Below are 13,147 nucleotides of genomic sequence, written 5' to 3' on the forward strand. Positions count from 1 at the left end.
AAGTCGTCCCGTTTGTCGTATAAACTAGTTTTAATTATACATGTATTATTAATAATAGTAAGATGTTAGTCTAAATACGCAGCGTCTGTATTAAATTGACAGGATCTATTTAAGTCTAGTTCGTTCGGGTTGATTTTGTGAATGAATTGTTCAAAGAATGGATTATCTAAATTAAGTATGTCATCAATGTACCTACTAGTAAGGTTAAAACATCGAATCAAATCTAGTTGTTTAGTTTTAGATAATTCTAACATAAAATCGCTTTCATAACAATATAAAAAAAGATCAGCTATAAGCGGCGCACAATTAGTACCCATAGGAACGCCTATAATTTGTTTAAATATTTATCCATTAAATTCAACGATTCTTGAGCGATGGGCTCTTAGGCTGCAACCATACCAATGCACGGTTCAATATGTGAACGGTCGAGATAACATTGCAGACGCACTGTCAGGACACCGCTCAAGCACAGTTCTAGGACAATCGTGTAGATGACCATGAACACAGAAAAAGAAGAAACATCATTTTGTGATGCTGAGACAAGCAGATTACGAGATAGCATGACGTACGTGACATGGGCTTGACTGAGTATAATCAGTTCAAACAAATCAAAGGTGAGTTATGTGTAATTGGTTACTCAGAACTAATGCGTACGCGAATAGTTGACCGGCAAGAATTAAGCTAACACATATTAAACTTTGGTCACATAGGTGATCCAGGAATCGTGTCGAATAAAAAAGTTGAGGACCAAAGTATGGTGGCAGAGTATCGACAAATAAATTTAAAATTACTGTTAGACGTGTTATGGCTGTCAGTTGGTAAGCCAGTGAACAACTTGAACCGATGCTGAGAACCGAGCTAACATCAGCCCCATGACAAGATTCAGCTGCGGCCGTATTAAGGTCGTTATCATCTGGTGATAACATTTTATTATGTGTAGACTATTACAGTAGATATGTTGAGATTGATGGCACCAATGTAATAACAAGCGAAAAACTAGTGTCAATCTTAAAGAAGTTGTTTTTGACTTATGGCTTGTCATTATCTCTTCGTACATATAATGCTACAAGTTTTGTTTGCGAGCATTTGGAAAACTATTTGCAGTCTAAATGAATGTTGACAGTACCGAATACAGGCTAAATGCGACAAACATGAAAAAATGAATGATCGAAACAAACCTCAGATGGTCTCAAATTAAACAATTAAATTGGTGAAAATTGTCAACCTTGTCAAACTAGTCGGCAATCTGTATCATGTGTGGGAAATGACAGACCAATAAGGATTCAAACATGACTGATCCACTCAATTATTTTAAACTGTTGTACAGTCATTGCTAAATTATCGCGTAATTTAATGGTTTTCATTAGAGACAGCACACATGATGCTTAATTGCCCCGCAGATCCTTGTAAATTTCAATTATACCGACATGCATATCATGATTCGGGTATCAAATGGTTTATAAAATGGAATTGATAAATAGCCAATTTGGTTGCTTAGTAATGTCAAGTGAACGATTAATGGGAAAATTACATGTACTATCAGCATGATTTTTTATTGTCATCGGTACAATGTTTTCATGTGTGATGTTTTGTTTTGATAAACTTTGTCATTTGGCAAAATGTTGATCTTCTGAGTTCTTGAAGATAAGTTGGAAGCTGATTTAGCATACATCTAGGCTATAACGTTTGGTCAAGGGGCAGCTAACATGTTATTGATAAGGTGCGTGGTGGTTTTTGCCTTCGAAAAGGGAAAAAAGGTCCTGGGAAAACACGAGTACTTAGACAGCATATATATTAAAGAAAAATTAGTTGCCTGCTAAGACGTAAAGTCGAGAGGTGGAGGTAGATGAGTTCGTAGTCGACTTTGATTTCATTTACTAAAAAAGTGTCTACTGTTCACAATACGTATCCCGGTGTGACCCAAATTCGACGATGTAACAGTTACATGAAGCAATATATAGCAAATAATGAAAGAAATAATGAAATGTTTAATAGCACAAAATAATATTTTAAACTCGGCTGTATAACTTTGAAATGATTCCAAGACAATAATCATCCATTTAATCAATACAAATAGAACATCGTCGAATTTAGGTGTCGTCGAATTTGGGTTGCGGTAAGATATAGTTTACCATTTGCTGGCATTAGTGTCTACTGTTCACAACTAGAATATTTTGTCATGTTGTACAATTTTGCTATTTTTTGAATTTGTGAAAGTATTAAATAAAAATGATGTTCAGAAAGATACAAGAGTGACGAACCAGAAGAGCTGAAGTCAGAAAACGCAGAGGCAGTTTGGACCAAGGTCCAAATACAAGGTGCACAAGACCTCTACATTGGCTCTTGCTACAAACCGCCTTCCTCCACTGACCCGGACTATCTGGAACAGCTCAACGCCTGCCTCACTAAAATCCCGAGAAACGCCCACCTATGGCTGGGAGGGGATTTTAACCTACCCGACATAGACTGGAAGAATGAATGCCCGACACCTCAAGCCACTCATGCCACACAGTGCAGACAGCTCCTATCAATTATAAAGGACGCATCCCTTGACCAAGTAGTGCAGTCACCTACACGTATCACCAAGGACACTAGTAGCCTGCTTGACCTTTTCTTTACTAACAACAGTACTCTCATCAACAAGTGTGAGACTATTCCTGGATTAGGTGACCATGAAGCCATCTTTGTGGATTCCAGCCTACGACCTAGGAAAGTGAAGAAACCGCCACGCAAGGTCTACCAATATAGGAAAGCAGACTACCAGTCTATGGGTGCTAAGCTGACAGCACAACGCACCGTATTCCTGGAGAAGACCAAGGACATGTCAGTTAACGATACATGGTCCACATTTGAACAGCTCCTCATACAGCTGATGAACCAGCACATTCCATCCAAAATGCTGTCCGGGAATAAGGTGAATAAACCTTGGATAACCAAAGAAATCAAGGCCCACCATAGAAGGAGGAATAAACTCTTCAACCGCCAAAAGGAAACAGGGCGACCGAAAGACAGACATCGCTACCGACAGGCCAAAGCCACCACCCAACGACTTGAGAGGCAGGCTTACTGGCACTACGTCGAAGACCTGATTGAAGTCGGGGACCCAGACCAAGCCCAGCAACCAAAACAGAAAAGGTTCTGGAACTTTATCAAGTCTGTTAGGAAGGACAACTCCGGGGTGGCCCCCTTGAAAGAAAATGGCAGACTCCATAGTGACCCACAAGACAAGGCGAACATCTTGAACCAACAATACCAGTCAGTATTCACCCACGACACGGGGAGTGACACAAACCCTACGCCAGACGGGGAACCAGCACCAACCATGCCCAATATCGAAATCACATCCCATGGAGTGCTGAAGCTACTACAGAAGCTAAACCCCCAAAAGGCAACCGGCCCAGACATGCTTCCAGCAAGGGTCCTCAAGGAACTGGCAAATGAATGTGCACCGTACCTGGGCTACATATACCAGAAATGCCTAACAACAGGCTCAATTCCAGATATATGGAAGACAGCAACAGTTTCAGCCATATTCAAGAAGGGGGACAGGTATAAAGCGAGCAACTACCGCCCTGTATCTCTCACTTGTATATGCTGCAAGATGCTAGAGCACATCATTGTCAGCAACGTCATGGGACACCTGGACAGCAACAACATCCTAACCGACTGCCAACATGGTTTCAGAAGGCGACGGAGCTGCGAAACACAACTCCTAACCTTGTCAGATGAACTACTGAAGTCCTTAGACAAAGGTAAACAACACGACCTAGCCATCCTGGACTTCAGTAAGGCGTTCGACAAGGTCCCCCACAAGCGTCTGCTGACAAAACTGCACCACTACGGTATACGCGGCCAGACATTGGAATGGATTAAAGCCTTCCTGACCGACAGAACGCAGCGAGTTGTTGTAGATGGTGCTACCTCAGTGTCAAAGATTTTTGATAGTATAGTTTAGCAAACTAACTATAAACTTTGAATGTAAACAAAAGTCCACCAATGTCCCTCAGATAGAAGGAAAGGACTTTAAATTTTGGGGTCTATGCAAATCACAATACTGCAAAGAGGATTACAAAGTTTATTTATCTATTTATCTATTTAATTTTCATGCTTTAATTTCTATTCTAAAAGCATGCACATTTAAAAACAAATAAGAAATTTCAGTTTAGATTATCCATGATGATCGAATGTCAAATGGTAAAAACAAATGTTCTTGCTGTGCTCCGCTGTGAACGTCATAAATATATATTCAGTTCTCAGGTCCAGTTCTTTCCAGTTACCCAATCGGAACTACACAGTGCACATCACTGCTACACTTTTTGAGGTTTACTATGATATGAATGCTTCCTTCCTGTCAGTGCGTTTCTCTGTATAATTTATTTGTAGTTGTCTTTATGAAACTGATGGCCAATATTCAACTAGTTCTAGTATGCATCATACGTCTTATTAAACTTCTATCTTCTATCCCCTTTTCCATCAACTTTCTTCATCAATATTCAACTAGTTCTAGTATGCAACATACGTCTTATTAAACTTCTATCTTCTATCCCCTTTTCCATCAACTTTCTTCATCGTAATTCTTACACCAACAAAAATGGGATCTACAAGGATATAAGAATATCCATTCAGATCATTATGCTTATGATTAATCCCTTATAACAGCTTTCAATTATACCACATTTTACTACTTATCAAAATCACATGGCAATAACATAATATTTCCGTAACATCAAGCACTACAAGTTTTACAAGAAAAACAAAACAATACAGAATGATTACTACAATAATGCATATGTTGGACGAGAAAGATTATTGCTAAATAACATACCCCATTTAGATTCCTTCTATAAACACAACACTCTAGATGCCTCCACAATGTGGCCGACGATCAGAAATTCTGATGGCACCTCCTTCCAAACAACAAACGCTCTGGTCTTAAGCCCAAATTCAACTGACTCAGAAACACACAGAAAACTCTCGAACTCTGCCATACACTAACCAGGCTTCCTTGAATAAACAAAAGTATCCCCATACCCCAGACCTGACCCTAAATTTCCCATTAGATTTGACCGTATGATTTATGATTTCAGGGCTTTCAGTACTCTTGGATGTGTATCCCGCAGCCGGTTTATAGTAACATTTATACTTGCTATTCTAATTAACTATATTAACATTTACACACAAAAAAAAAAACAACCCTATTTCTTTGACACACCCCCCTACTTAAGATGAAATTCCCAATTTCTGTCTCAACCTTTTGGATTTGTGTCAAGACTAGGTTCATGACTCATGTCCCAGATTTTCGACTGAGATAATCAGCCCCGACATTTTCAGTTCCCTTTATAGCAACAACAGTGAACCGGTAAGCCTGCGAAACAAGAGCCCAACGCATGATTCTGCCATTAGAATCCTTTGCCTTGTTCAGATATACCAGTGGCATGTGGTCTGTTTCTAACAGAAACTTCTTACCATATAAGTATGTGTGGAATTTCTGTATTCCCCACACAACTGCAAGGCATTCTTTCTCAACCACCGAATAATTTCTTTCCCTTTGCAGCAATTTACGACTTGCATATGCTACCGGAAACTTACCATCCTCATGTTCTTGCAGAAGTACTGCCCCTAAACCTACATTAGAGGCGTCTGTACGTAGAATAAATGGCTTACCTAAATCTGCCATTCGGAGAATTGGTGACATCGTCACTCGTTCCTTCAATTCCTTGAATGCCCTTTCATGAGGTGATTCCCAAACCAAGGTATTGGGTTTACCTTTCTTGGTGAGGTCGGTAAGTGGTACAGCCACAGCAGCAAAGTTTGGTATGAACTTACGATAATAACCTACCAGCCCTAAGAAGGATCGAAGTTCAGTCTTGGTTCGTGGTCTTTCGGCTTGAGCTATTGCTGTAACCTTCTGTGGGTTTGGTTCCACTTTTCCGTGCCCTACTTGGTGTCCTAAGATATCAAGTCTCTCACAAGCCAACATGCACTTGCTAGGCTTTGCCGTCAGTCCAGCATTTCGCAGGCGCCCTAAGACTTCTGCAATCAACGTAAGATGCTCCTCCCATGTCTCGGTGAACAGGAACATATCGTCTAAAAAGTTATCCACTCCACTAAGGTCTTTCAGCAACATTCTCATCATTCTGCTGAAGACAGCGGGTGCGCATGCCAGTCCAAATGGCATTCTTCGAAACTGCCATAGCCCGGTGTCAGTTGCAAAGCTAGTATACTTTTTGCTTTCCTCGGAAACTGGAATCTGCCAGTACCCCTTTGACAAATCAATTCTCGAAAAGTAACGACAGTGGGATAAGCGTGCAAAAATGTCATCCTGACATGGCATTGGCTCAGCATCAAAGACTGTGACCTGATTTAACTTGCGAAAGTCCACACAAAATCTATTAGTGCCATCTGGTTTCTTCACTATAACGACTGGTGATCTATATGGTGAATCTGATGGTTCAATGACACCCATTCGTAACATCTCCTGAACTTCTTTGTTTATGGTCTCCTTCACAGCATGTGGAACAGGATATGGCCTTGAACGAATTGGATCATCTGTAGTTGTTTTAATATGGTGTTCTACCAAATTGGTTTTCCCAGGAATGTCAGTTAACACGTCTTGGAAGTCTTGAAGTAATGTTTGCAAAGATTCGCATTGTTTGGCATCTAGGTTTTCACCAAGTTTGACATCTTCAACAGATTCTGATTGTTCTATTATAGGACATTGTATCTCTTCATTAAATCGACCATACTCACTTAAACAGTCCTTCTCACCACTTGGTACCTTGTCGTCTTCAATAATGGCCGCTGCGATATTTATCAGTAATCCAGCCTGACCAGTTTCAGCCTCATTGCCAATTCTCTCCACATATTTCTTCAACATATTGGCATGGTATGTCTTCACATGACCATTGACGTCAAGTCGGTAGTCTGATTCACCAACTTTCTCTACAATTTCATATGGCCCTTGCCACTGCATGAGCAATTTGTTTCGGTTTGTTGGCAACAGAACTAGAGCTCGCTCTCCTACTGAAAATGTTCTTTGCCTCGCTTTCTTATCGAAGTGTTTCTTGTTTTTCCAGCAGATTTCTTCAGTTCTTCTTGTGCAAATTGCATTGTTTCTGCTAGCCTTTCCTTTAGGTCCAAAACGTATTCATAAACAGTTTTTACCTCTTCACTAAGGGTTTCCTGTGTCAACATCTCTCTTAATATTTGCATTGGTCCTCTTACTGTTCTCCCGTAGAGCAGTTCAAATGGAGAAAACCCTGTGCTTGCCTGTGGGGCTTCTCTGTATGCGAACAAGGCTGGCGAAATGTACTTGTCCCAGTCCTTGGGTCGCTCTGTACACATACGCTTTATCATGGACTTCAGCGTGCCATTCATTCTTTCCACTAACCCGTTACACTGGGGATGGTATGGTGTAGTCACTAACTGTTTCATTGACAACAGCCTACTTATCTCCTTCATGAGTCCAGATGTAAACTGTGCTCCCATGTCACTAAGCATTTCTTGTGGAACTCCAACTCGAGTGAAAATGTCTACTAATGCCTCTGCAACGGTTTCTGTCTCAATGTTCTTCAATGCCATCGCCTCCGGATATCTTGTAGCGTAGTCAACCACCGTTAATATGTACCGGTTTCCTCTGTCACTAACTGGTGTAATAGGTCCAATCAGATCAACAGCCACGCGTTTAAATGGTGTATCTATTAATGGCATTTCTCCCAACGGAACCTTGGAAACTTTTCCTTTTGATGTCATCCTCTGACAGGTATCACAGGAGGTACAGAAACGTTTCACATCTGACATTACACCAGACCAATGAAATTGTGACAGTACTTTATCCAATGTTTTCTGCATTCCTAGATGTCCTCCTAATAAACTCTCATGAGCTATCTTCATGATTTCATCTCGAAATTCCTTAGGGACAACAAGCTGGCAAACAGGTTCTGCCTTGTTATGTTTTGGAGACGTAAATTCACGGTACAAGAATCCATTGCGTTCATAATACCGAGAAGTATTCAGTTTTCCACACTGCTTTACCTCTTCCGACATTGCTTGTTCCCGGGCAGCTTGAAGAGTTGGGTCACTTTTCTGTGCTTCTTGAAACATCTGTGGATTCATCCCCTTGATCTGTGTTGGCACCTTTAACGGTTTGATTTTGCTTACCTTTTCTTTTGAAGCCTGAGCTCTGGTGACTACTGCTGCCTGTTCGTTCACCGTTTCATCCACTTTCTTCTCTTCTGATATGGTCGCATATTCTCCAATTGCAATATCTCTGATTCCGTCAATATTCCCCAATATCAAGTCGTATACTGGACTTTCAACACACATGGCAATAACCTTACCTATAAAATAAGGTGTTTCCACAAACACTTTTGCCGTGGGGAATTGTCTCACTGTTCCATCAAGTAAGACACAATTCTGAACTTTCCCAGTAAAACTGTGGTTTGGTACAAGAGACCTCTTTACCACCACTGATGAACATCCAGTATCCCTCAAGACACGAATTTGTTTTCCGTTGACCCATCCTATGCACTCCGGCATATTTTCCCGAATAGGTCCATCACACGCTGCCGACATGACAGGTAATTTGTGACCACATGACAGACTTACCTTTCCTTGGGATAGGCCACACGCCGACAAACTAGATTTACTTACCTTTCGGTCATACTTGTCTTCAGGTCTTCTTCCACCTCTTGCTGGTTCCCAGCTTTTGAAACCATTACCTGAATACTGGCCTGATAGGTTACCACCCCTATGGTTGTTTGTGCCCATGGTGTTCCGACCATTTATCCTCGGGCAGTCTCTACGTAAATGTGGTCCATTGCAAACAAAGCAAGCCTTACCTTTCACACCATCTCTAGATTCATTCCCCGTTTTGCCATTGCCCTCATGGGCCTCAATATACCGATCTGCACAATCGGCCATCTCTGTTACTGAAGCAAACTTACGCTCCTTTAAGAACACTTGCAGTCCCTTTGAGCACCCATTCAAGTATTGCTCACGTAAAATCAAATCTCTTAAACCCTCATAGGTTTCGTCAGACCCAGCCTGGCACATCCAATTGGTTAAGTAATCTCCCAATCGAATTACAAATTGAGACGCTGTCTCCCCTGATTCACATTTACTACTACGAAACTTTTCCCTGAAACCGTCTTCGTTCAGATTGAACCTTTTTAGCAGGGCATCCTTAAGTTTCTGATAATCATTAGCCTCAGCAACTGTGAGTCTCGAATACACATCCAGGGCACGCCCCTGCAACAGTGCACTCAAATTTGCACCCCAACATTCCTTCTTCCATCCAGCACTCTCTGCAAATCGCTCAAATCTTTTGAGATATGCATCCATGCTATCACGCTTGTCATCAAAATTGGGTAACTTTGGCAACTTAGCCTTAGTACCACTCTCACTAGTAGTACGACTATCACCTCTCTGTGACCCACTACGTAATCTTTCCATCTCAATTTCTCTCTCCATTTCTAATTTCTTAAATTCTCTCTCTCTATTTCTCTCTTCACGCTCATAAGCTCTTTCTTTCCTTTCTGCCTCCTCTCTTTCTCTTATAAAGGAGAGCAAAGTTTCCCCGGACAAACCGGACTTTTCACCCATTTGAAAAAGATTTTCCAAATCAGACATGGTGAAAATCAAACCCAATGAATAAGGGATTTAACAAGAAAGTTAACTCTTATAATAACCTGCTGGCCCCTTTTAACAGTTTCTCCCCTTTGCCTGACCTGACCAGTGCCTGTGACCTCACACTGACCTGTAGCAAGTCCCCAGGTATTAACAGCACAGCACACAGAGATAAAATTTCTCTTGAATTTACAGACAAGCTTTTATTTCCTCACTGCAGTATTTCTCTGTGATAATCGAATAGCATAACCCCACCCGTACTACCAGTTTTGTCAAAGATTTTTGATAGTATAGTTTAGCAAACTAACTATAAACTTTGAATGTAAACAAAAGTCCACCAATGTCCCTCAGATAGAAGGAAAGGACTTTAAATTTTGGGGTCTATGCAAATCACAATACTGCAAAGAGGATTACAAAGTTTATTTATCTATTTATCTATTTAATTTTCATGCTTTAATTTCTATTCTAAAAGCATGCACATTTAAAAACAAATAAGAAATTTCAGTTTAGATTATCCATGATGATCGAATGTCAAATGGTAAAAACAAATGTTCTTGCTGTGCTCCGCTGTGAACGTCATAAATATATATTCAGTTCTCAGGTCCAGTTCTTTCCAGTTACCCAATCGGAACTACACAGTGCACATCACTGCTACACTTTTTGAGGTTTACTATGATATGAATGCTTCCTTCCTGTCAGTGCGTTTCTCTGTATAATTTATTTGTAGTTGTCTTTATGAAACTGATGGCCAATATTCAACTAGTTCTAGTATGCATCATACGTCTTATTAAACTTCTATCTTCTATCCCCTTTTCCATCAACTTTCTTCATCAATATTCAACTAGTTCTAGTATGCAACATACGTCTTATTAAACTTCTATCTTCTATCCCCTTTTCCATCAACTTTCTTCATCGTAATTCTTACACCAACAAAAATGGGATCTACAAGGATATAAGAATATCCATTCAGATCATTATGCTTATGATTAATCCCTTATAACAGCTTTCAATTATACCACATTTTACTACTTATCAAAATCACATGGCAATAACATAATATTTCCGTAACATCAAGCACTACAAGTTTTACAAGAAAAACAAAACAATACAGAATGATTACTACAATAATGCATATGTTGGACGAGAAAGATTATTGCTAAATAACATACCCCATTTAGATTCCTTCTATAAACACAACACTCTAGATGCCTCCACAATGTGGCCGACGATCAGAAATTCTGATGGCACCTCCTTCCAAACAACAAACGCTCTGGTCTTAAGCCCAAATTCAACTGACTCAGAAACACACAGAAAACTCTCGAACTCTGCCATACACTAACCAGGCTTCCTTGAATAAACAAAAGTATCCCCATACCCCAGACCTGACCCTAAATTTCCCATTAGATTTGACCGTATGATTTATGATTTCAGGGCTTTCAGTACTCTTGGATGTGTATCCCGCAGCCGGTTTATAGTAACATTTATACTTGCTATTCTAATTAACTATATTAACATTTACACACAAAAAAAAAACAACCCTATTTCTTTGACACTCAGACCCTGCCCCAGTAGTCAGCGGAGTGCCTCAGGGGAGTGTGCTTGGACCGATCCTCTTCCTGGTATTTATAAACGACCTCCCCCTTAGAGTTTCATCCAAGACAAGACTCTTCGCGGATGACTGCGTGGTCTACAGACAAATAGACTCAGATAGCGATTGCGACCATCTGCAGGAAGACCTCCATCGGTTGTGGCAATGGGAGAAACTCTGGGGAATGTCATTCCACCCAGAGAAGTGCAGCATCCTGCGAGTCCACAGAAAACGATCCCCATTACTGCGCAACTACACCCTCAAAGGCCATATACTCGCCAGTGAAGAGACGTCAAAGTACCTCGGAGTGGAACTGACGAAAGACATGTCCTGGAAACCTCACATCCAGACTGTAACACGGAAAGGAAACAGCACGCTGGGATTCCTCCGCAGAAATCTAAGGATTGGCAACGAGAACGTAAAAAGTGCTGCCTACTTTTCACTCGTCCGTCCACACCTGGAATACTGCAGCACGGTCTGGAACCCATACCAGAAGGACCAGATTCACGATCTGGAGATGGTCCAGAGAAGGGCAGCCAGGTATGTGACGAACCGCTACCATAACACTAGCAGCGTCACATCCATGCTTGACCACCTGCAATGGGAAACCCTGGAGTCACGGAGGACAAAGGCCCAGCTGACGATGATCTACAAGATATCAAACAATCTCATAGACATCCCAGCAGCAAAATACCTCTTCCCAGGCTCAAGCAGAACCCGATCAAGCCATGACATCAAGTTCCTGCCTATCTCTACATCGACATCCTACTACAGGCATAGCTTTTTCCCCGGTATTATACCGACCTGGAACAGCCTACCAGCCGCTGTTGCAGAATCCCCTGACTTGGTATCTTTCAAGCAGGGACTAGCAAACTTAAGTTTCTAATCAAGTCGTCAGCGCCAGCTACAAAGTAAACCCCAATGACATCTCATGGCTGTGCCGGTTGAGGTTCAATCCTCTCCGCGGCCACCGTAGCCGGAGAGGCATGAGGTAGAGGGATGAAACGTAGCTGGGGACGCATCTGTACTGTCCTTCTGACTTTTAACTATCAAACTCTTCTCACTGTACTATTTTCCCATTCTTACTTTATCTCTTTACCACCCGTCGCATAATTGTCAAGTTTGACGGCAGCGACGTACGATGTAGATGTAGATAGATGTAGATGTTTAAACTCTATTGCTGTGTAATAAAATATAGGGCCGAATAAGCCTGGTGAATTTGGGGCTAGTCTGGATTACCTGCCCCTGACACTTTGTATTAGTACGACGGGAACTAGAACACCCAAAAAAGCTTGGAGCCGAATCGACCTGAGTTTTCGGACTGGGACGAAAGAGCTTTGTGCCGAATTCGCCTGCTCCATGTAAATTTTGCGTGACACAGTTACCCGTTTTCAGGTAATGAGAAACGAAACACAATTTAAAAATGACTTCTTTGCTGAATTTGCGCTTGCATAAATAAAGTTTTTATATTATTTTGACTGTGCATTTGAAAGTTTCTTTTATTGCGTCTTCGAAATGTAAAGCAACAACATTGATGACTCAACTATCGGATGGTATGCTATTTCGGATGTTTATTTCTTACAATGTTTAAGTTCAGTTAAGTTAACCATCCGTTAACTGCTGACCCAGATACACATAGTTTTAAAAGAAATGCTATTATCAAACGTCTGCACATTATTCGAGCTTACAAACAATGATAGGCATAAACTTGTATTAGTTGCAATAATCCAACTCCCCTCCGGGTCCTGGGAGTTGCAACTGGTTTCAAGATTTACCATAGCAATTTTACCGCCTAGAATCCGGGCGCTGATTTATTGGTAAAATTAGCAACACAAACTATTTTCTGGCATGAATTAACACAAATAAATCGTCAATATATCTATAATGAGCAAATTAAGATAACTTACATGATATGGTGTGCTCGCAGAAGAA

The 13,147-nt window shown here is 41.0% G+C and overlaps 1 protein-coding gene and 1 long non-coding RNA gene across 2 annotated transcripts; both read right to left on the reverse strand.

Annotated features, from left to right (window-relative positions):
- Positions 1-7,020: 7,020 nt before the first annotated feature.
- On the reverse strand, positions 7,021-9,603 carry LOC127852504 (uncharacterized). The gene has a single exon (XM_052386462.1). The coding sequence runs from the start codon at positions 9,601-9,603 to the stop codon at positions 7,021-7,023; it is 2,583 nt and encodes an 860-aa protein (XP_052242422.1).
- A 429-nt stretch (positions 9,604-10,032) lies between these two features.
- Positions 10,033-11,174, reverse strand: LOC127854018 (uncharacterized). Its single transcript, XR_008036874.1, has 2 exons — positions 10,797-11,174; positions 10,033-10,569 (listed from the first exon to the last, which is right to left on the reverse strand). It is a non-coding gene; the product is annotated as an uncharacterized LOC127854018 (long non-coding RNA).
- Positions 11,175-13,147: the final 1,973 nt, after the last annotated feature.

The sequence above is a fragment of the Dreissena polymorpha genome, chromosome 12 (assembly GCF_020536995.1).
Source record: "Dreissena polymorpha isolate Duluth1 chromosome 12, UMN_Dpol_1.0, whole genome shotgun sequence".
In the NCBI taxonomy this organism is placed as follows: domain Eukaryota; kingdom Metazoa; phylum Mollusca; class Bivalvia; order Myida; family Dreissenidae; genus Dreissena; species Dreissena polymorpha.